The 25495-nt window shown below is 35.4% G+C and overlaps 1 protein-coding gene across 6 annotated transcripts in view; it reads left to right on the top strand.

Annotated features, from left to right (window-relative positions):
• Ca-alpha1T (Ca[2+]-channel protein alpha[[1]] subunit T) overlaps positions 1 to 11264 on the top strand; it is a 63377-nt gene extending 52113 nt beyond the window's left edge. For 5 of the 6 annotated variants that reach the window (XM_069502504.1, XM_069502506.1, XM_069502502.1 and 2 more), the window contains 18 exons: positions 12 to 167; positions 299 to 433; positions 563 to 733; positions 2254 to 2460; positions 2738 to 3033; positions 3143 to 3303; positions 3686 to 3825; positions 4553 to 4661; positions 4793 to 4935; positions 5474 to 5622; positions 6006 to 6198; positions 6403 to 6552; positions 6664 to 6825; positions 6916 to 7134; positions 7384 to 7576; positions 7848 to 8417; positions 8525 to 8754; positions 9069 to 11264. In XM_069502504.1, coding sequence (XP_069358605.1) covers positions 12 to 167; positions 299 to 433; positions 563 to 733; positions 2254 to 2460; positions 2738 to 3033; positions 3143 to 3303; positions 3686 to 3825; positions 4553 to 4661; positions 4793 to 4935; positions 5474 to 5622; positions 6006 to 6198; positions 6403 to 6552; positions 6664 to 6825; positions 6916 to 7134; positions 7384 to 7576; positions 7848 to 8417; positions 8525 to 8754; positions 9069 to 9842 — 4158 coding nt within the window. In that variant the 3' untranslated portion in view covers positions 9843 to 11264. The remainder of the gene's footprint in view (positions 1 to 11; positions 168 to 298; positions 434 to 562; positions 734 to 2253; positions 2461 to 2737; positions 3034 to 3142; positions 3304 to 3685; positions 3826 to 4552; positions 4662 to 4792; positions 4936 to 5473; positions 5623 to 6005; positions 6199 to 6402; positions 6553 to 6663; positions 6826 to 6915; positions 7135 to 7383; positions 7577 to 7847; positions 8418 to 8524; positions 8755 to 9068) is intronic. The other variant, XM_069502507.1, reaches the window with a different exon arrangement.
• The last annotated feature ends 14231 nt before the right edge of the window (positions 11265 to 25495 follow it).

Below are 25495 nucleotides of genomic sequence, written 5' to 3'. Positions count from 1 at the left end.
AAAATTTTCAGGTTTTAACTCAGGAAGATTGGAATGTTGTTTTGTTTAACGGTATGGAAAAAACGAGCCACTGGGCTGCGTTGTATTTTGTCACATTGATGACATTTGGCAACTATGTCTTGTTCAACTTGCTAGTTGCTATTTTAGTGGAAGGATTCAGTTCGGAGGTATGTACTTCATGGACACAAAACGCAACACTTACAGACACATTATCACACAGTATTAGTCTTGCACATGTTAGGAATATGCTGTTCTGTATGTTCTAACCTCACCTAGGTTTGTCTTTTTAACACGACAGAGAAATGAAAGAAGGGAACGGGAACAACGAGAACTAGCCAAATCGAAGTTATCGAGTGAGTGTTTCTCTGACAACAATGAATTGCAATACGATGACTCTAATTCCGGATCACATTCCAGCGACAGTATTTCACAGGTAAAAAATATAACTTGTGTTAGTCTTAGGCTGAGATCTATAGAGCGAACTTTAACTTTGCTCAGAAGATACTGTAAAGTCAAAATATGATCTATAATATAATATATGGAATTGAGCATATTGTTTTAGAATGAAATCAAGAACTTCTGGAAGTCTGCGGACGATGTTAGAAAAGCCAAAGATGATGTAAACGGACAGAAAGATAAAGCGTCGCGATCTCGTCGTAAAACAAAAAACTCTTCTCATCATCCCTCTCTTTGCAAAGATTGTGCTCAATCCAATAAATGCAACATACAAAAAGTAAGTATGATATACATAGACTTATGATTAACTGATGATATAGGACCTAGCTTTGCACTCTTTCCGTCAAGGTGGCATTGTTATGTCGATTGGATAGAAGTTTGGTCTAAATTTCTTTAATAGTTAAGCCTCTTTGTTAAAACTTTAAATTGTTGAATCAGGAGAAAACGTCGTTCATTTCTTTCACCAATCCAGGTGTACCGGAGGGCTTTGTAGAGATAATAAAAATCCAATAATCGAAAAATTCGCTCCCAAAAGATTTCATAAATCTTGATTGCAAGACTGTACTCCTTTTTATATTTGAAATATTTGTATTCCTAAATGACTCTGTGATTTAACGTTATTGAATTAGAAATGAAATTCTTTATCATTTTAGACATTTTCTAAGTAGTTGGGTAGTAGGTACAAACTAAGATGCTTTGTTTAGCAAAAAATTCAGCTATTTCTCACTCATCAGTCATCATCATCACACTTTGTCTGTGCACTTTGTGTTTTTTAGACGTCACACATATTTGGTAAATAGTAGATTGTATCATAAGGGAGCAAAATAATATTTTTACGGCGAGGGTGCTTTTTTGAATCCAGAGCGTAGTGAGGGATTGTAAAGTAGAATCCCGAGCGTAGCGAGGGATTCAAAGTACGTCGCCCGAGCCAAAAATATATTGCGCCCGAGTGATACACTCTACTTTTCATCACCCTCTATGAGGAAATAAAAGGCGCCTCATATTTTATTGTAATATTAAGTATTATTAAATAAAACATAGACAACTAAATTAAAATTAATCTAGGCTTTCATATATTTCTCCCGGGATTTTGCAGCTAATAGATTTTCCATTACATTTCTTGCGTCAGTTCTAATACTTTCAGGAATTAATTGTATACTTTCACTGTCACTTGAAGAACTCATTTTTCAAAACAAAACCATAGAATTTCTAACAATCCGTGAAAATTGACAAAAACGCGGGGTGTAGTTCGCGCGTTTTTAATTTGTTTTTTTTTATTATTATTCAGCTGGCGGCGCGTCTATGGTCCGTCGTACCAGCCAGTTTTTATTCAAACAATATTTGCGTTCGATTTCTTTGGCGCTGAACACTACGATGTTCCAAATTCAAAAAGGGCGCGGCAAAGATAATTGCGGTGCACTTATAAATAAGTGCGACGCAATTATCTTTTATTCGCACTTAATTATAAGTGCGCCGCAAACACCACCTCTGGGTGCACTTAAAGGCGAACCAAGTCGTCCTTTTCGAATAGATGGGATGAAATAGTATATACTTAAACAGTACTGGTATTTAGATGCTCGCTGTCTATTACTTGTTTATTTATATTGTACCAAAACTTAAAAACTAAATCATAAACATTGAAAGGATATGCACAAAGATTAAAGGTACCTCAGATATGTAAACTTTATAGAGCGACGTAGTCGCATAAGCGACCAAGCTCTCTAAATAAAGATTTAAAAAAGCAATGGATCTCTTTAAGAGATTTCTACCAGACTGCTTAAAATATAACTTTTTTAGGAATCAAAAATGCTTGCTTCGGGTACTACGATGGCCTCAGACAATAATAGCACTGTGGTACCAATGATAACTACCACAGCAGCTACTCCGCAAGACTCACCGTCGACAACATTGGAGCCTGGTGCAACATTCAGAGATTTTAATGTAGCTTTGGCTTTAGAAAGATCTACAATGTTGTCAAGTTTAGATTCCATCGACCGAACATCTGTACGTATATATGAATGTTTAACAATGTTCCTTTTTATTAAATAATAGAATAAAACTTAAGGCTAGACTTATGCCATCGTATAATGGTGCCTAGAGTATTGGTTGTACTTCTGCGCTGGACTCCTTTGCTCAAAAAATGAGCCAGCCCTTCTGTTACTAGATGAGGCTATTAATTGCATTGAAACGTCTCGTTCAAAATTTTAAGCACTATGATGTTTATGTTGCTCCAAATTTATTCTTATGTTACATGTCACTAAAATTGCCAGTAAATTTTCAGTGTCCCAGTATACCAGGATTACTTAAACCACCGAACAGCTACACGTTAACACTACATTCCGCAGCTGCACAATTAGGTGCTGAAAAAGCGCGACTTCCCCCTATGAAACTCGCTCCTCCACCCCTAACCTTAGCTCCACCACCATCTAGATCTACGTCCCCTGGTTCCACTACACCTACAACTCCTAGGTCATTACCGTCGCCAATGTTTCCAGAGAAAAATCTTCAATTTACGATTGCTAAGGATGAGAATTGTTTAAATGTTAGCGACAAGTCCAGCTTGCTTAGTTCTCAAAAGTAAGTAACCGACATCACTTATTGCTTAAATAATACTGAGTAACTATACTGTATTGATAATCCTAAAGACATAATTATGAGTATGAAAATATATAAATTTTATCTGCAGAAGTCTAACCATAACTACACCAATAATAAATGGAGAAGATAAATGTAAAGTTCAACGTGGTTATAGCTGGAGACCAAGTTTAGTGCGCAAAAAGCAGCGGACGGGTTCTGATTCTGATGCAGTAGTGCTTAATAATGGACGAGATCACATTGCTTGTAATGGTAAGTATACCTAATGATGAAATACCTGAGTAATTAGTAAATTGTACTAAAAACTCACTATCGTAGCGTTTAAACTATCGTGAGTGATTTTCATTATACATATATGACACACCGGCTTTACTCACGTGTTTAATCGACGTTAGCCCGACTAGTTTCGTACCTATCCGGGGTCCTTTTTCACAGGGACTCAGTTCACGCACGCTCAGTTCAGTCCCAACCGCGACGCGTGCACGAATGCAATGTTAGTAAAGCCGGTGTGAGATATATGTATAAACTCATTATAATTATTGCACCACGAATTACCAACTTTAGTGCACCAATTACAATAAAGCATAGTCGTATCATTAACCATATTAATTTTAACAAATCAAATTTTACTTAGGTTCTAGCTTCAGAAAAAACGAATTGCTGCTGTCATCTTCAATGGTGATTAAAAACGACACACAATCTGAATTACCAAACAATAGATCAAAAGTAGAGAGAAGAAGAGTTTCTGCTCACAACACTCCTATTCTGCCAGACGTAAGAATATTAATGTTTTTTTTTCTTAATTTTCAAATTCAATGCATCTTCATCATTATCCACCAATAGATGCGAACTGCTGGTATCTTGTAGGGCCTTCTACACGCCACAGTCTTGCGCCAACTGAATCCAGCGGCCCCCTGCGACTAGTTTGTTATCGTCTGTCGAAAGACCCCAACAACGTAGACAGACTCTGTCCACCTAGTGGGAATCTTTCGACGCTGCGTCTACCTTAGGTTCCCCTTGGGACTCCAACGTCTATGAGTTTTTCGAACTATGTGCCCTATCAATTGCTACTTCAAGCTTCGCAACCCGTTGAGCTATGTCGGTTACTTTGGTTCTTTTAAGGATCTCCTCGTTTCTGATTTGATCACGTAGAGAAACTCCAAGCATCGCTCGCTGAGTAACTCTGCGCTTTTTTATAAAGCTAATAGCTAGCGACCATGTTGTGGATCTATATGTCATTACTGGAACAGGCATTCTTCGAACAGTGCGTGTTGCCAGTGATGAAATTGAATGCAATCATCGTCAATTTTAGAGCCTCAATAGCTCAACCGTAAAGGCGCGGACTGAAATCCGAAAGCTCAGCAGTTCAAACCCCACCCGTTGCACTATTGTTGTACCTACTCCTAGCACAAGCTTTACGCTTAGTTGGAGGGGAAACGGGAATATTATTCATGATTAGCATGGCTAATATTCTTTAAAAAAAAACATTGTTTTGTTGAAGGTGTCATGGAAAGCACCAGAAGCGGGTTTCTCATCCGACTCCACAGTAAAATTAGATACGGGCAAATCTCCACCTCACAGGCTTTCACTTACTAATGAGTACATAACAGGTAAATTAGCTTAAATCATAATTTTAATTCAGTAATTTCTATTTGCTCATTATAATGGGTATTTATCAAAAATACGCTACAGGGAACTAATACATTTTCTATTATTTATATTCATATATTATTCGTTTCAGTGACATCGATATCAGAAGTGAAAGCCAGTAATTTAACGCCTACAACCCCACAAGTTCCTCAGATATCTCCGAGATTATCTCGACAGGATTCTTTAAGATCTAACAACCAAGCATTACCTTTTATCAAACAAATCAATGAGGAGGTAAAAAATCATCGTAGTTTTTAAAACTAACTATGTAAATGAATTTCTTATACTTTCAATAACAAGTAGTTTTATTTTGGTTTTAATTTAGAAATGGATTCGTTTATGACTTTTTTAACCCAGTAATTTTGTAAATTGTCATTCAATATTTTACAATGGATGGTCTGTAAATATACTTCACCAAAGTATAAAATTACAAAGGTTAGAATATATTTCTACCTCTCACGAGTAACAATCATTATAATAGTGATATATAACCGGGATAAATCCCGGTTATATGGATGGGTAAACCCATAGTATTGCAAAAAGGGATAATTACTCTGACATGAGTCAGTTTAGTGTATAAGTAGTTTCACTAAACTGTTAAATTTTAGCATTTAAACTACCGTGAGTGATTTCCATTCTAAATAATATCTGTCCCGGCTGTACTCACGTGTGTAGTCGACGTTAGCACACGTGAGTACAGCCGGGACAGATATTATTTAAACTGTTAAATTGTCGTAAAATATAACTTCATTTAATACAACCTTATTTTTAGGTGGCAATAAACAACAATGTCTGTATATTCTCATCGAGATTCGATAGGAGGCGGTTTAGATTTAAAGACCTTTTTCGATTTATGGAGCCGACGGGGTGCCTTAAGGAAAAAGAAGATTATTCTCTTTACATATTTGCACCAGATAACAAGTAAGGGATAAAACATCAAAATATTTGTTTTCGCACTTTATTTATTTGGTCTTCAAGCGGAATGTTTACACGGCAAGATACTAAGACATAAAATAAATATAGGGTGGAGAATTGATATTGAATGTGTATTATTGGCATTTGTGGGACGTCTTAATGGTCTCAGGGAGGAATTTCAACTAACATATTAGAGAATATTGCGAATTCTCGAGGGATATGATACCGGTATCATCCCTGGAAAATGCACGTCGTTTATTGGCTTTTGGGTGTAATGATAATCTATAAAAACCATGTAATTCAAGTAGATATACATTATACAGCTTACATATTATCATGCTTCGTCTGATTTTATCTGGTGAAATAATTCAATTTATTTGTATTAACAGAATAAGAAGATTATGTACATGGATGGTAACCAGAAGTTGGTTTGACAACATAGTTCTATTGTTCATAGCTTTAAATTGTATAACGTTAGCCATGGAGCGGCCTAACATTCCTCCTGACTCAAAAGAGAGATCTTTTTTGTCTACTGCTAATTATGTTTTCACTGTAGTATTTGCTGCGGAAATGTTTATAAAGGTAACAATTTTATTATTGGTCAAATATTAAATAAGTTATCTAGAATACTCACAAATTTCATATTTGAAAAATTGCCTATTTTTATTTTTTAAAATTAACTGCAGAAATTATTCAAGAAGCTGTCCATTTTTAAAACTACTTTCAGCAAAATTTTACAGATATATTTTGTATTTCGACATAATATATTTTGCTTGATGCTTTTAGGTTGTAGCCTCTGGAATGTTCTATGGTCCGGACGCATACTTTACTTCGGGATGGAACATCATGGATGGATCACTCGTCATTATATCAATTATTGATCTATTAATGTCATTAGTTTCGGAATCTAGTCCAAGAATATTTGGAATTTTAAGGGTACCTAGCTTTTTCCTTAGTTTTAATTTTTTGAATATACCTACTACTGTACTAAAAATTTGCCCGTGTACTAAGATACATATTTTCGATTTAAATATTGACTGTTTTCAGGTATTTAGATTGCTACGCTCTCTCAGACCGCTAAGAGTAATAAATCGAGCCCCAGGGTTAAAGTTAGTAGTACAAACGTTGTTATCATCATTGAGACCAATTGGAAATATAGTCCTAATATGCTGTACGTTTTTTATAATTTTTGGCATATTGGGAGTGCAGGTTTGTTAGAAATTTGTGCACTTTGTTCACGTATTTAAACTTCCTTTTTTTCTATTTTTATATTATTTTCAATGTTTTTTTTTGTTGCAGTTATTTAAAGGGGCATTCTTTTATTGTGAAGGTACCAATCTTAAGAGTGTCAAAAATAAATCAGATTGCCTGGCCATAGATGGTAATGTGTGGGTTAATAGAAAATACAATTTTGACGACCTAGGCAAAGCACTGATGTCATTATTCGTACTGAGTTCTAGAGATGGCTGGGTAAACATTATGTATACAGGACTTGACGCAGTTGGAGTAGATCAGCAGGTACGTTTAAAATTTCTTCTTTGACTTGTTCTTTTTTCACTTGTGTAAATTAAAAAGATAAGAACAAATATGCGTGAGTTTCATCGGCATTCAAGGCTTATTCTTGTATCAAACTTCCTATAGAAACTCCTTTTGTATAATTTTTACTTAGGTACTATTTCGTGCAACACGCAAGCTAATATTGTGTCGATGTTGCAAAACAAAAAACAAAAACTATAAAAATAATAACAAATCTCTTTTTATTTCTAGCCAGTCACCAACTATTCAGAATGGCGTCTTTTGTACTTTATCGCATTTATCCTTCTGGTGGGGTTCTTCGTGCTAAACATGTTTGTGGGAGTGGTGGTAGAAAACTTCCACCGTTGTCGAGAAGAACAAGAGAAGGAAGAAAGAGTTAGGCGAGCTGCAAAAAGAGCACTGCAGATGGAAAAGAAAAGACGAAGTAAGTCAAAAACTGCTGAGCATCATCACTACCCATATTATAAATGCGAAAGTGTGTTTGTTTATTCTTCAATCACGTTGCAACGGCGCAACGGATGACGTGATTTTTAAAGACCTAGAGAGTGACATAGGCTACTTTTTATCCCGAAAAATCAAAGTAATTTTTAAAAACCTAAATCCACGCGAACGAAGTCGCGGGTACCAGCTAGTTTAAAATAGTTTATCAGACACTGCTATTTAATTTGAGCTTTATAATTCTTTCTTCTTTTCAGAAATGCATCAGAGACCCTACTATGCCGATTATTCTCCAACTCGTCTTTTTGTACATAACGTGGTAACATCTAAATACTTTGACTTAGCAATAGCCGGCGTAATCGGATTAAATGTCGTAACAATGGCTATTGAGTATTACAGAATGCCTCCAGCTTTACAGTACGCCTTGAAAATTTTCAATTATTTTTTCACCGCAGTCTTCATACTCGAAGCAATTATGAAACTTGTAGCATTAGGTTTCAAAATCTATCTAAAAGACAAATGGAATCAACTAGATGTGATAATTGTCATACTATCGATAGTTGGAATAGTATTAGAGGAACTTGAGACCAATATAATCCCGATAAATCCCACTATTATGAGGGTAATGAGAGTTCTAAGGATCGCAAGAGTATTGAAGCTGCTAAAGATGGCGAAAGGCATTAGAGCCTTGTTAGATACTGTAATGCAAGCTTTACCGCAGGTCGGAAACTTGGGTCTCCTATTTTTTCTTTTGTTCTTTATTTTTGCTGCTCTAGGTGTTGAACTGTTTGGGCGGCTTGAATGCTCTGATGAAATTCCTTGTCAAGGTAAATACAATGAGTTTTTTTGTAAATAAACACTTCTGGATTTGATGATTTTACTATTTCTATGTAGTTGATTAAGATATAGTTGGTAATAGTCCTTTTTATTGTAGGTCTTGGTGAACACGCTCATTTTGCTAACTTTGGAATGGCTTTCCTGACATTATTCCGAGTGGCAACAGGCGATAACTGGAACGGCATAATGAAAGACACGTTGAGGGAAGATTGTGATAGCACGGTGGATTGCGTGAGAAACTGTTGCGTGTCCACAATCATTGCGCCAATATTTTTTGTTGTGTTCGTGCTTATGGCACAATTTGTGCTAGTCAACGTTGTAGTGGCGGTGAGTTTCAAATCCTCCCGATACTAATTATTATTGATTGTGAAAAAAGTTAATGATCACTTCTTGTTCTAACGGATAATAATTTATTATGAAAAGAAAAAAGTAAATTATCACGTCTTGTTCTGACGGAAAATAATATTACTGACAAATACGGTCAAATCGCAAACATCAGTTATTCTATTTTAATAATGGTTTACTGAACATCAGTTGAGATATAACAAGTACCTACAAATTATGTAAAATAACCATTTAAAATTCCTATAAATTTATTTTAAAATTTATATTCCACTAACCTAATTTCATTTTGTGCATAGGTCTTGATGAAACACCTAGAGGAATCGCACAAACAAATGGAAGATGAAATGGACATGGATGTTGAGCTAGAACGCGAGTTAGAAAGAGAAGCAGATGACGAAGAAGACCGAGCCCTCTGTCGGGCTTTAGAGCAGTGTGTCTCACCTCCACGTCCTTTAAACAAGGTACCGTCGCTGCCAGCAAATTTCACTTATAGTGAGCCGAAGCACCAACCGTTACCTTCACCCGCACGCAGACGACGCACATTACACTCACATCACGCTTTGTTACCGGCCGCTTTACCACAAAGGAGAGCTTCCTTATCCCCTCATGCATTTGGACGACGTCGACAGGATTCCGCGACGTCGGAAGTCCCAGCTGCTTTGTACGAAGAGGATGCCCGCTTTATCGATGCAGATGACGTCGATGAATTAGAACCGGGAAGTCCTCCGCGACGGGACTCCTTCGCTCAAAACAGAAGACAACGGGTCGATAAAAGAAACTCCCTACGAGGAGAAGAAGCGAGGTTATTGCGACCCGCACCAGTCCTACTCACAGTTCCTTCGACTAGACAGAGCATTAGGCGTAGTGGTGCGAAGAGGAGATCGTCAACGGAGTCAGCTGCGACATGTGACAATAGTCACGCATCATTCCGGTCGCAATTGACACCAGATATAAGCGATCAGCCAATAACTGAAGAAGAAAAAATAAGAATAGTTATCGCAGAAAGACGAAAAGTTGATGTGACGAGGCCGGAGCCCGAAGACGTGGAATTATCAGAGCGCGGGTCCTAGTCCAGGCAGGGCCGGCCGCAACAACACCATGAAGTTTACATCTAAATTTCCTTGACGTGGAAAATAGATGTACCCCCTTCCAAAAGATTCCCTATCTCTTCCAAGAAGGTGTGTTTAAGGGAACGCTCAAAGATTGAACTCGGTTCTTAAACAGTGACACGGTAAACGTTTATGTTAATGAACTTTGGTGATTAGTGTCTTCAAGTGTTTAAAACTTTGATAACTCATTTGAAACCGATAGAATGACAGTGTTTGGTGTAATGATTGAGACAAATTAATTTTACCACATGTAAACCCTTTATTTTCTCTTTGCGGCCGGTTCAACTACTTTACAAAGAGACTTTAATAAATTTAAGATTTATTTTTTAAAATTAGTTAGATAGTTGTTAGAACTAGTCAATTTGTGGTGGTGGGGCGTTTTCTACGAGTGCTAAAGTTCACTTCATGACTTGATTAAGTAATTTATTCGTACGGTGCTTGCTGTTAATATTTGATCTGTTATGCATTTTATGTTAAGTGTAATTGAGAACCTCAACGAAGAATCAATTTGTGTGTGTGATAATAAATATGATTTCCGTACATGTTTGTAAAATTTGTTTTAGGTAGGAATCTACTAGAATATTAGGTTTAGTTTAGTTTGTTGTAAGAATGGGTTTCAAATCATTGAAGTTACGAGTGTTTTTAAGTCAACGATTAAAAAAGCCGATCTGTTGTAAAATTGTTTTAGTATTAATGTTTAGTTTTATCATACCGACTTCTAGTAAATGACTGTTTAGACTCGTAGTGAACTCTTTCTAGGTAGATCTATGTCAATCTATTAGTATTAAAAACAGAACCAAAAGTTCGCGAATTGAGTATTACCCTCTTATAAGACGAAGAATATTTTCTGAATATAAATGAATCCTATTTTCATACAAAATCATGTACCCACTTGTTTAGATGTTTACTGGCAATACGCACATGTTTTAGAGAGTAGAATATGTTCGACTTGTACATTACAAAAATGAATAAAACTACCTACTCCGATATAAAAAGATAATGGTAAAACAAAGTGGTCTGAGTAATGTATAATATTATTGTTGCTATCTATAGCAATGTCTATTTATTAGCGGTGCCAAATTTACATTTTAAATTTAACTTATTCAAATGATTTTGTTAATGAAAACACGTTTCTCTTTCAGATCTCACTCCTATACTTATTTATAGTAAAAAACCAATTATTCGAAAGACACCACCTGTGTTTATTCTTTCATATTTTGTTTCTTTCTTTCTCATTATTGTAAAATTTAATTAGTTAGGGAAGTCAGCAATAAATTTAATACTTCAACTGTGCCTTTCCTATTTCTAATATATTATTATTAAGGATGATTCATGCCAGCACGAGGTGGGCGTGAGCCGTGCCATGTACGAGGCGCGGACGAGGCACGGATTTAAAGCATCACCAACATTTTATATGAAGCAGTTCATGCTTCACCGCGTGGCGTCCGTGCACGGACGCGGCACGGTAAAGCATAAACTGCTTCATGTAAAATGTTCCTGATGTTTTTAATCCGTGCCTCGTCCGCGCCTCGTACATGGCACGGCTCGTGCCCGCCATGTGTTAGCTTAAATAATCCCTTAGCTTGTGAAATCGATGGAAGATAGACTCAAAACTTTGTGTATATTGTAGATACGACATTATAGATGAGTATTCAATGTTAAGTAAGTACCTATTTATCTTTCCTAATTTTTTAAAATTGTACGAAAATATAAAAAATTAAACTTCTAAAATCCGACTTTAGCATTCCGAATTTCACGGTCACTTCGACATTTTCCATAAATAATAATAGGTATTTATTATTCTTATTGCTTGTTAAAACACGATTTAAAAGTACACGTCATGAGCTTTTGCACAATAAACACACTTTTAAAAAATTACAGTAAATTTTTAACTATACAATATGATTTGTCATACCTACTATCGATATCCAAAACAAAAAAATATGTAAAGTATTTTGGGTAGATTTCTTCAATAGTATATTTTTTAAAGGATTTTGTGTACTTTTATCGTGTTGAAGCAGCATTAAAATTTTAGTACAAAAACTATTGTTAATTATTTCTACCCTACTACCTAAAGTCTTCCTCCATCATCTGGTTTATAAATTTTCTGTTATAACACGTAGGTACCATAGATATACTATTACTACAGTATTGTGGATAGTAGTTTTTTTTTTAACCGAATTATACCAAAAAATATAAAATATGAAATTGTCATGCAAAAAAATGAATTGATTAAATGGAATTTAGTAAAACTAAGAATAGTTTTTTCGTGATAAAAGCACGTGATAAAATGTTTAATTGTTTTTTCGGTACTGACTGTATGTTAATTTAAGTGGTATGAACAATGTTCATTATTTGAGTACACCTGTTAAAATTTAGCTGGTGATCTATCAAGTTACGAGAGTTACGAAATGTTAGGTTGAAAATAAATATAAAAATCGAATCCTTGTGTGTTTTATTTCCTTCCATTAATTACATATTCTCTTGGAATAATAATGTGGTGGGCTGCCAGATTCCAGAACCCTCCTTATAGATAGGTATGTATTAATATAACGAACCGAACAATTTCGACTCCACGGACGGACAGACGACCGACAACGATACGGTCATTCGGATCCATATTTTGACACTCGCAAGTAAATCAAGACCATTCAATGGGGTAGGTACCTACTTCCCGTCGCGTCGGCCTAGAATAGGCTACTTGACTCATATCTAATTTCGTGCAATAAATGATTATTTATTATAGTATTTTGCTTAAGACAACGAAATATATCAATAACAATTATTAAAAACGCAGGATGGATATATAAATCCAATTTAAAAAAATACAGTTTTTATTTTTATTTGAAACGCAGAAAACGCTGTCAGCCATGATGTGACGTCATTAAATATGTAAACAAAGAAATGTCATCCCGATGTGACGCGGGGACTAACGTAGTATCCATATATATAAAATTTAGAGTCGTGACTAACTTATATATCAACGCACAGCCTAAACATCTAAACAGCTGATCCTAGATACATGAAATTTGGTGGGTGTGTTCTTTGTAGGTAAAGGGAAGGTATCCACTAGGAAAGGATTTTTTGAAATTCCACCTCTGAGTGGGTTAAATGGAGGTTTGAAATTTATGAAGTCCACGCGGGCGAAGTCACGAGCATAAGCTAGTTTTTATATATTTCTAAAAACTCATAGTAAACGTAAAAAATTATCGTTTTCTCTTTTATAAATTGAATAAGTTATTAAGTAAGACTTACAACAAAGTGATCTTTGCAAAAATAAATTTGGGTTGAAGTCGTTAGTCATATAGGATCCCTTTAAGCAAGTCTTCGCGTGTTACGTATATTTATTTCACTGGGCACTCTAATCCACAACTTTCCTGTGGTCTTTATCGATGCGTTTTTGCATTCCCGGATGATACAATAACGATAATTACTATATTTTTCATGTAAACTAAGTATAATAGAAGTCATGTTTATTAACTTTGGGAGGTTATGCTGTTGTTTACAAATGCATGACGTCAGAGCACAGATAATCTAACGGCCAAACATGGCCGACAGTGTTTTCACCTGTCTAAGAAAAATATATTTTTAAATTAAAGTTTTATGGTTTTTAGGGCGCAAAAAAATATAGTGTTAATTTTTTTGATATAATAGGACAAATATTAACCATTTAAGACCAACTTTAAAAAAGTGTCAAGTAGCCTATTATGAAATTTGGCAAGAAGTTAGGTGTCACAGCACAAGTAAAGAAAATTACTAGTTGTAGTTTTTTTTTTTTTTTTAATACAATAAAACTTAAAGCTAGCCTTATCTTTATTTGTAGTTATATTACATAAAAAACATTTAGAAATAAAAACCGGCCAAGTGATCCTTTTGATTTTTCAAGATGATCGGTTAAAATGTTGGGCCATAAAAAACTAGCAGACAAAAAAACTCTTTATAATATTAGTATCGAGTATGGATAAATTACCATTGGCGGATTAAGATTTGAATTTTTATTTCTCTTAAATTAATTATGAAAGATCCCTAAAACAGTTTTACGTGGTCATAAAAATTTAACCGTTTGTTTGGTATTCATTAAGAAAGGGGCGTTATTTAGGTCAATGAGAGATCGTTTACTGGAACAAAGCAATTCGGCTCACTTTTTTATTTAAACATTTGCTTTAATGTTAATATAAATTTTCCGCTTCGCTAGCCAGTATCGTTTTTAACTGGGCTTTGCTTTTTATTCACTGCCACTCTCTACTATTTATTAATGAAAAGAATTTATTTATTTAACGTAGGATGACATGTGCCACTTATGATATTTTTTTAATGAAAATAATGCAATAAAACTTAAAGCTAGCCTTATCTAATTACTATACAAATCATACCCGCGTGGAATATTACCAAGATACTGGCTGCATTTCTGCGCTGGACAGCTAGGCTGATGCGTTGTGCAAAAAATCAGCCAGCCCTTTTTTATGTATCTGTGTAAGCATATCATAATAATTAAAACTTTGATAAAAGTAGCGTGTGTTTTTTAAAGTTCATTTGTTATTTTTATAATATTGTAATGCATACAAATTGGAATTCATTTCGGGGTCGCAACGACCTCGCATGGCTTCGGGCGGGTTATGACATCGGGGAACAAATTACAGTTATGAAAATATTTCGCGGATGGTATGGAATGAAAACTGTTTATTAATAACATGCGCTAGGCTCGTTATGTTTGTGGTTATGTGAAAGACTTCACTGATCCATCCATATCCATACTAATATTATAAATGCGAAAGCGTGTCTGTCTGTCTGTCTGTCTGCTAGCTTTTCAAGACTCAACCGTTCAACCGATTTTGGTGAAATTTGGTACAGGTAAGCTTGTGACCCGGGCAAGGACATAGGCTACTTTTTATACCGGAAAATTTAAGAGTTCCTACAGGATTTTAAAAAACCTAAATCCACGCGTACGAAGTCGCGGGAATCAGCTAGTACTAATATGAATGCAAAAGTGTGTCTGTCTGTCTGCTAGCCTTTCACGGCCCATCCATTCAACCGATTTTGACGAAATTTGGTAGAGAGATAGCTAGCATCCCGGAGAAGGACATAGGCTACTTTTATCCCAGAAAATCGAAGTGTTCCTACGGGATTTTTAAAAACCTAAATCCACGCCGACGAAGTCGTGGGCATCACCTAGTAGTACCTATTGTATAAACTATAAACCAGTAAAAGCTTTTGTCAAATAAAATTTTGTCCGTTAGGTCACAGCAAACCTTGGTTCTAAGATGGTTGTTTGTAAAACAAAATTACATGACTGAAGTAAGTACTTAGTTCTTTTTGCTTTCGATAACTTAACTTCAGACGGACAGACAGACAGACACACTTTCGCATTTGTAATATTAGGATTGTTGAATTCGTTCCTCGTACGTGGTACGGCCCGCGCCCGCCACGTGTTGGCATAAATCATCCCTTAAACTAAGAAGGAGTATACAGAGGAGTGGAAGAAGCAGTACATAAAATATAACATGTGTGCAGCTACCAAAACTGGTGATACTGTGGGTAAGGTGTTAAATGAAAAACTGTCAAGTACAACGGATTATTTAAGCCTCATCTTTCAGCCTGAATAAATTACACGAGGTAATGTATGCATAATAAAGGAGCTCTTTGGGACAAATTCGGTATGAACGATAATATATTTGCTCACCAAAGCCGTAATTTTGCGAACCGTACGTGATCTTGTCATTGCCTCTTTATATATAAGTTGTACAGTTCAATGTCTGCCTCCTATAATATGTCTGAGGGCCTATAAATTTATGAAATAAATACTTATCTTTTAGTATTAACTTCTATCGGAATTTGACAACGATTTGGGCTTGTTGTATAATGTATTTTAATCGCCGCCCGCCCTAAACAGTGTCTTTGAGATTATTGAACCACTAGTGTATGAAAAAATCCTTTTTCCCATTGAGCTACTGTAGGTACCTTATGCTTAGGTCATTCCTTCGTTTGGCTTTTAAATTCTTGAATTTAATATTATGAAATGCGGACATTATTTTTGAAGTGAAAAATTCTATAGATGCGTTGGATGTTTGGGATGGGTAAAAACTTCAAGCGTCACCGACATGCTAATGTTAATAGTGCTCGGAGTACCGATAGATGTATAAACTTAATTAATGATAATGTTAAATTTATTTTTTTAGATACTTACCTTCTAGGTACGTATAATTAACTATTACTACAGTTTTGGAAATCCAAAAAAACACCGTGATTTCATTTTTAAGTTTTCACTTTTATCGGCAGACCCTACTTACTGAATGCCATGTTATTTAATTACGCAATATTTTGAGGTTTAAATGGCCTCGACCAACCATTGCGGAATAAGAATAATTACTTTCTAATGTATTTACTTTTCATCTAAAAATATGAAAAGAAAAGCTGACTGACTGATCTAACACACAGCTCAAACTACTGGACTGCAGATAGCTATTATAACGTATACATCCGCTAAGAAAGGATTTTTCAAAATTTAACAGCTAAGGGGGTAAAATAGGGGTTTGAAATTTGTGTAGTCAACGCGAACGAAGTTGCGGCCATAAGATAGTAAGAAAATAAAATAGGTTTCCAATATTAACAGTCATTTTTTTTGTATGTATGATTATTGTATAACAAGTAGGAATCTATAATGTTAGCTTTTGTTACACCACATAAAGGTTAAATACTGTATCTCACATTATAACGACCTGCACGTTCACAAAGAGTAAACCAATTATGGGAATGTCATTAGAAGCTAATACTACGAACCTTTTCTCTGAGCATAACTCGAAATGAGCGCATTAATGGAAAAGGGACAGCCATTATGTTGAATAAGAAGTTGGTTTAGGAGGCAAACCCTATGTTAGATAGTTAGATACATTGTGAAGGAGATACCCCATCAAAAACTGTTTTACTTATAGATTATGTTGGTTATTTTAATGAGTTTCATAGACTGGTAACGGGCTATAATCATTATCAACCGATAGACGTCCACTGCTGGACATAGGTCTCTTGTAGGGACTTCCACACGCCACGGTATTGCGCCGCCTGAATCCATCGGCTCCCTAGAGTTAAATAAATTATTAGGGCTTTTCTCATTAGGGTTCAATAATGATGTTACATGAAACAGTTTTTTCGCAAATCTAAGTAAACGTTTACGAAACTTACTGTGCGAGTAACTCTGAAAAACTTTTGACAAAGATGAATTCATGAAATTTTTTGAATAGCTTTCAAAGTTCGATATCTTATAAAACAAAACTTTCTTGGATAGACTTCCGCAGTAAAATGTATCTAATCTCGATTTTGTTTGAGACAGAGTTTTTTTAAGAGCTTTGTAAATATGAATTCAGTTCAGTCTGAATATAGAATTTAAAACAACTTTAAACTCCTTTGCCCTTAAGATATCCATGTCTTTGGAACTTTGAACACGAAAACCGCTTTAGAAAATTGTGTTATTGCTGAAGTCCATGATACACAAGATACAACAAGTTTAATTCGCTACAATCCGCCAAAACAGACTTTGTATAGTATAGTATAGTATAGCATGCGACATGCACAGTCCGTCCTTCCACTACTAAATATGCAGGAAAAGCAAGGAGCCAAGCAAGTAATAGTTACGCATCACCACCGCACACACGTGTTATCTTCTAAAACGTACCAAACGTACGTTCCTTTCAGCATCCTCAGGAGATGTAGAGTCCCACCAGATGTCAGTCACAATTGCAAAGCCTGCTCCTACATTGACATTGCCGGATCTGAAAATTAACAACTTCACAGGAGAGTTAAAAAAATTAAAAACCCCGACTTAAAAAACCACTACAAAGTGAAAATTTGTTTTAAAAGCTATTCAAAAAAATTCATGAATTCGTCGGGTACTTTAAAAGGTTTTCAGAGTTGCTCGTACAGTTTGAATAGGTAAGGAGAAGCGAGTGTATGGTTGGAATAGTTTTCTAGCTGAGCTACGAGTTAGTGTGCGAGTACGAAGGGGAATTACTCGCACTCGAGACATATAAGGTAGGATTCAATTCCTGCGCAAACTGCGCATTTTGACCGCCAAATGCTTTTTTTGCTACGACAAACTAATGGAGAGAGAGCTCTCGCCAAAAGCATGCACAATCAGCAATCAACTTATAAAATCTCCTTTGACACGGAATCATACATCAATTGTACGTTTTTTGAGCGAGAAAATAGTCGATAGCTATAATCGCTTTCTCGTCAACAGTGGGACAAGTGCCTAAATACCTAGTACATAATATGCACTATCCATGCTGCTTAATAAATCCCCTTTGTGTTTGCAGTTTGTTTGAGTCCATTTTATCTATTTTTCCCGCGTGTTGCAGTCTAGGTAAAAACGAACCGCATCTGATGTTGACTGTACTCAACTGTATTTGTAGACTTTAGCTTTGTTAATTGTACTGTACCTACTGTATTTGTATAGTTCATAGTTTTGTTTCGTCCCGCTAATGGAATTTTCAAATGAGCTCCCCACAGCGTATTCAGTTGTGAAAGTTTGAATGGTGCGTGAAAATGTGTATTTTTTGTTTTTTTAACAGTTAGATGTACCTAGTAGTTTTAGGTACCTAGGTGTTTTGCTTTTAGTTCTAGCACAATAGGATTTTAATTTACAAGTATGATCGTTTTGTTCTTTTTTCATGTATTCGTTGATGATGATGAAATAAGGTTTAATTTTTTAGAAAAGCACTATACATGCCTCGACCGGGAGTGCCTTTCTGGCCTCGTGTTATAGACGTCCTCGCCAAGGCTCGGCCGTCTAACTCACACTCGACCAGTAAAAGCTTACTTCCCAGTCTCGTGCAGTAATGTACTATAAGCTAAAGAACAAAACTTAATATTAAAAATATAAAAGATATTCAAGAAGAAAGCTTATTCCAAATTCAAACTCATCATAGTAACTATTCTGAACAGTTGTGAGGAACAAACATTATTCCAAATTCAAACTTACTTTCCTGGACAGCTGTAGTAGAGTAGTACCTACTGTCCAGAAATGAAATTCCATACTTACTTTTCTGGACAGTAGTGATACTCTCCAAGAAATTTAACTTTCGAACCAATCTACAGAGTATGAAATGTGCACATTTCATATCATTTTTTAGAAAACGATATTTACTAAAAACCCCCTGAGAATCGCTATAAACATTGCACGCTTTGCCAAAGAGATTTTAGTTAAGAATGCAGGAGTCACTTTTATGAAGTTTACAGTTAGCAAAGCAACATAGCAGCTTCAAATAATGCTTTATTAATTCCACAAGCTACATATACAACGTTAGTTTTAGTATACGCAAAACCTGAAAGTAATTTGTTCAGAATCAGTAACAGAATCGATTGCAATCATTTTAACAACGTGTTATATTTTAACCAAAAAATACTTTAAAATCCTACAAGTTTGGACACCTAGTTGAATAACCGCATGCACCAGCTGCTTCGAGCCGTGCAAGCGGTGCGGCGGTGCGCACGATCGACGCCAGCCGTCTCGTTCGCTCAGACGCTCGCTTGGGGTGACCATGTTTTTACGACAACAACGATTCAACACAACAAGTAAATAATAATTTAAAACTCGAAAATTTTCATTAAATATTTTTGAAATTTTGTATTATTCTTTATGTACAAATATTCGACACGTGTTTCGGTTTTTCCGTTTATTAAAACTAACGTTGTATAATCTGACAGTAAATAAATACTTGCTCTTATCTTGCTTGTATTCCTTGGAAGTCTCATAAAATTTACACAGGTGCTAACAATTCCACTCCCGTTTGAGCGATCAAAGATTACCTTTGTGTCAATAGTAGACAATTTCAAACTTACTGAGACGTGACCAATTTTAAGAGAATTTCAAGTTTCAACCCTTGTTGCTATGATTTATGACATAAAACTTGAATTTAGGATGAATTTGTAAAGTCGAACGCTGAATACATAATGAGGAAACAAGGAACAATATTTATAGGCTATTTTGTAAAATAGGATTCCATTTATATAGCCCAGTCAAAATAGACATTCAAGGTTACATTAATTCGCATAGTACGATCTGACATTTGCAAAAAATGTTATACAAGGACAAACTAACGTTGTATAATCTAACCGTAAATAAATACTCTTATCTTGCTTGTATTCCTTGGAAGTCTCATAAAATTTACACAGGTGCTAACAATTCCACTCCCGTTTGAGCGATCAAAGATTACCTTTGTGTCAATAGTAGACAGTTTCAAACTTAGACTGAGACGTGACCAATTTCAAGAGAATTTCAACCCTTGTAGTTATAATTTATGACATAGAACTTGAATTTATGATAAATTTGTAAAGTCGAACGCTGAATACATAATGAGGAAACAAGGAACAATATTTATAGGCTATTTTGTAAAATAGGATTCCATTTATATAGCCCAGTCAAAATAGACATTCAAGGTTACATTAATTCGCATAGAGCGATCTGACATTTGCAAAAAATGTTATACAAGGACAAAGTTCGCAAATATGAGGTTATTGCGTTTTTCAGTCAAGCAGTAAGTTTTATCATAAAACCAGTCAAGTGATCCTATAAGGGTTCTTTTTTCCTTTTGAGGTACGGCACCCTAAACAAGAGAAAGAAACCTAAATCCACGCAGACAAAGTCGCGGAAATCAGCAGTTATTAAATAATGGTCAAACTTATAACTTCTTGATGCAAAAAATGAAGCCCTCTTTCGAAGCCAGAAAGATTTATTAGTTTGCGAAAGTTTTCACAATTTACTTACTCTGTGAAAGCTTTTGAAGGATCCTTTGGGTCTTATCTATATATTAAAATTATTATCGTATATTAAAATCTTTCTGAACTATTATTATTGTATTAGTTGCCTTAACCATTAACTTAAACAGTTACCAGGTTACCAACTGATCTAACTAAAAAATCATTTTAAGTATAAAGAAAAGAAAAAACGTATACTTAAAAATTGTGCCACGCCAAAATGCGTTAAACGCGTTGGCTAGAAAAAAATCAAAAAATATAAATCTTTGAGCCCGTATAACTTGAAAACTACATATTTTTAGAAAAATCTGGAAAACCCCAAGCATAGCTGATATTAGTATCTAAAATGTGTCTGCATATTTCATATACTTTGGTTGCTTAATATTCTAATGAGAATCAAACTACGATTGTATGGAGTAAGTGACGGAGAGGTTTCTCCACGGAACGTACCGCGGAAGGTGCCACGTTATTAGCTTCCACCAGGTGTAAATGTGTGGCACAACCAAAGCCTCACTTTTTTTGGATATTTTAACTACAGCTTCATTGTTTGGTCGCGATAAAAACGTTGAGCATTGCATGTCGCTTACCAATAACAATTAATAAATCATTTTGGCTCGTAGGCTATCACCGCCTTTTTAGGGTTCCGTGCCCGGAGAGTGCCAACGGGACCTTAATAAGTAGGTACTCCTAATAAGCCTCCGCTGTCCGTCCGTCTTTTTTTAATTTATAGACTAGTGCTTGGCTGCAATCAGACCTGCTGACAAGTGATGATGCAGCCTAAGATGGAACGCGCATGCCTAGCCTTGAAGTAACTTTAAGTCAAGAGTGAATAGCGACCAATAGTTGATCATGAGCCACAGCCGTAGCCTCCCACCAGACCAGACCAGAGACAATGTAAAAATTATGAATTCCCGGACTGTCCCTGCCCAAATTTAATTGCTTAAACGCACATGACATAACTCTGAAAAGTGAAGGTGCGTGCCCGGGTTCGAACCTGCGATCTGCCGAATACAAGACGGATGTCTTAACCACTAGGCTATCACAGCTATAAAAATTTGCATACCTTTTCTAAAATCTGTTGGTATAATGTTATTATGAGATTTTATCATGGATCGAAAATATCTCGAACAGTTTGATCGAGTTAGAAGTTATAATTTCCGGATCAGAGGAGCAACCGATGCCGGCCGGGACCGTGTAATCGATTCTGCCCGAACATCTGATACGCGCTTCTAATTTGGGATTTACCTACTTGATGAGATTTTCGTTACTGCCCCTGAATCGTTTAACTTCTAATCAACCTGAATAAAGACTAGCAAATTAAGTACCTACAGTTAATTTAATATGAACGATTCCGACATAAGTTACTAAAACTTTTTAATTAACAAAATTCCCTGCATTTACACATTCGCCATTGCCAAACGTTGCTCACGTCGCGCATAATCTCGCTACCACGTGGTGGTCAGATGAGACTGAAAGCTAATATATGAGGTGGTGTATACAATACAATATGCAGCAATATTAATTATTAATTTATGTGGTGCCGTCTTAGACGATATTAATGAACTAGCTTAATTATTCTAATTCATCTGAGTGAACTAGCTTATGCCCACAACATCGTCCGCGTGGACTACATAAATTTCAAACCCCTATTTTACGCTTTTAGGCGATGAATTTTCGAAAATCTTTCTTAGCGGATGCTTACGTCAATATAACAGCTATCTGCATGCCAAATTTCAGCCCAATCCGTCCTGCAGTTTGAGCTGTGCAGTGTGATAGATCAGTCAGTCAGCCAGTTTTTCCTTTTATATAGTCAGATGCGTATAATTTATTATAATATCGTACCATCGGCCCACTGCCGCCGCCATTACTACTTCGACTACCGCTTTCGTCAAGGCCGCGAAGCTTGCGTCGCGCCTTCCTTTGTAAAATGTATGAGTAAATACATCTTTAAATAGCTCTAAAAATATATTATTTTTCGTAGTAGTAGTAGTATAATGATAATTAAAAATTAATTCTAATTTAATCACTACCTATATTATAAATGCGAAAGTGTGGTTTTTTGTTGGTTTATTGATTTGTTGGTTTGTCCTTTAATCGCGTCTCAATAGAGCAACGGATCGATGATATTTTATCCTGGAAAATCAAAGAGTTCCCGTGGGATTTTCAAAAACCTTAATCCACGAGGATGAAGTCGCGGGCATCAGCTAGTAGATCATAATTTGAAAGGTCTAGGATATTATGTATAATATTTAATTTCATCTGAGCGAAGCTGGGCAGATCAGTTAGTCTTATAATAAACTAGCTGATCCCCGCGGCTTCGCCCGCGTGGATTTAGGTTATTAAAGATCCCGTATAGCCTAAGTCACTCAGGAATAATGTAGGAACACTCAGGAATTTTTAAAATCGGTTTAGTAGTTCCAAAGATTACCCCCTACAAACAAACTTAACGACATTACCTCTTTATATAATAGTATAGAAGATTAATTAATAATGATAAGTTATTAATAAATTAATAAACAATGATAAGTAAAACATCCATCAAATTAATATATTTAAGCCAATTTGAAAATCCTAAATTGATTCAATCGAGAATCGGTCCAGTCGGATTAGTAGCTAGGCACTAATAGATAGGTTTCTCGATAGTCACTAGTCAGCCAATTACCATTATATAGCTCTTATACGGCCCTAGTTTATTATCCTATCGCTATTCGTACAGACCCTCTGGAGACTTATAAATTACCTACAGATTATATAGGTACATGACCTTTGAAAACCAGTGCCTAATTTAAATTATTTTACTAACCTCAAAGCTGTCAAATAAATTTTTCAAGCTAAATTTAAATAATCCATCTATAACAGCCGTACTCAGAGTCGCTTAATTGTTACTTAAATTAAGTTAAAACGAGACAGAGCTATATCTCTCACATAAATCTGTCTTGTTTTAACTCAATCTTAAGTAACGATTAGCGACTTACGTTTACTTTGACGTTATTGTTTTCCGACTCTCGAATTCTAGCAACGTTTGTTGAGACATAAAATCTTATACTAAGCGTAGAGGTACCTAACTGTCGTGAACTGTGACGTAACGTACAAACGTAGAAGTCAAAACAATAGAAATAGTTTGTTGACTAAGTGGGTCTTACTTGCGAACAAACGCACTGCGTTATGTGTCCACAACGTTGCGTTTAGAGAATGTATGTGTTGCGTTCTTCCGCACCAAGAACACTAAGAGATCACACACAGTTTCCTCAACAAATAAACTGGAGTTATCCCGTTAGGTTTTGCCACAGTAGTTTATTGCTGTCGTTAACATGTCAACTCGCTGCCGACGTAGACAGACGTGAGTCGTAATTTCCGTTCGACTTCTCTTATTGACTCTTTAATATCAGAAATGAGAAAACCAATAAAAATATCCGATTACTGGGGAAAATACGATATACTGATACTTATTGGTCTATCGGTTAGATACTCGTATACCTACGATAAGTATTTGTATAAGTCTCAGACTAAGAATACGGAGACTTGTCAAGCGCATATAACCGAAAGGGACAAAAAAAACAAAATAAATAATACTTACGTATGAAAGGTTATATTTCATAATTTGCGTTCGCTACAACTTTTACACAGCAATGCAACATAAATGGCTTCTACACACCTTCAATACTAAATTTGAAACAGAAAACTAAATAAAAACTCGTAATATTTGCAATAAATTACTATCACAGAGGTTTGTTGGGCACAAACTACGACTATGACAAAGACAAAAAACTGTGTTTACGTCTCTTTCACTCTTCAGAGCTTTTCTAACTGTCGTGTCAAAAGTACGATTCACCGTGGGTTCACCTTTAAAATAAGGACTAAAATCGTACTATTGACATGAAATTTGAAACAAAAAGAGCGCGTGAGTCCTTTCTCAAAATTTATGCAGTTTAGTCATAGTTAATCTTTAGTCCAACCACAATCAGTGCGACATCGCTTTCTTACGGCTTTTCATCCACAAAGCCCACAAAGCGTTACCAAATCCGCGAGAGGTCGCACTAATCATGCTAGGGCTGCACTTAATCAGCGCTACGTAAACTAAACTAAAGCGACTTTATAATGTAATAATAAAATACATAGCTTGATGGTAGTATTGCTTAAAATTCTTTAAAAATTACTTTTTCTAGTAGAGTTATATATTTTTAAAATAAATTTAGCTTTGACTGGACAAGTTTTAAATGTACCTAACTATATTTCGGTCTTATTAATATGTATTTTATTGACAAGGCTCAAAATAATTAATTTTTTAATCAATAGTTAACGATTTATATTCCTATTCCTGTTCTGAAAGAATCTCGTGCTTGCTAAGCAGGTCGTCGAGATATAGAATGTATTATTCTGTCTATTGATTCTATCCCAGATTACATGGTCTACTAGCTTTCGCATTCTATTCAATATTGTTGTACCCATACGTATAATCATCCCTCGTTATTTATTCACACGTCCGTAGCATTTATTAGATGTCTAAGAACATGTTTGTGGAATATTAGTCTGCCGTCGCCATTATCTAAATAGGTGTTTGGTTGAGACCTGAAATGGCTAAAACCTTTATCATGTACGTACCTACTTGTTATGACGGTTTAAATATGTAGCGAAGTACCTACTTATTTCTTCGGAAAGGTTTTGAATGTTTCGTTTAGGTATTCGGAAATAATTTATGAGAGTAATGATTTTATTTTGCTAGCACAGAATACTTAATATTAGCTTATTGGTACAGAAGGCTCACTCCACAAAAATGTTTAAATAAAATATAGCGAATATTGTTACTAATGATTTTAAGCTTATTTCGTGGTTTATCGACTTTTTTTTTTAATGTGTACATAACTATT

Source organism: Maniola hyperantus, chromosome 13, assembly GCF_902806685.2.
Source record: "Maniola hyperantus chromosome 13, iAphHyp1.2, whole genome shotgun sequence".
NCBI classification, from domain to species: domain Eukaryota; kingdom Metazoa; phylum Arthropoda; class Insecta; order Lepidoptera; family Nymphalidae; genus Maniola; species Maniola hyperantus.
Note: the sequence above shows the minus strand (reverse complement) of the source record. Positions and strands in the feature narration are given on the sequence as shown.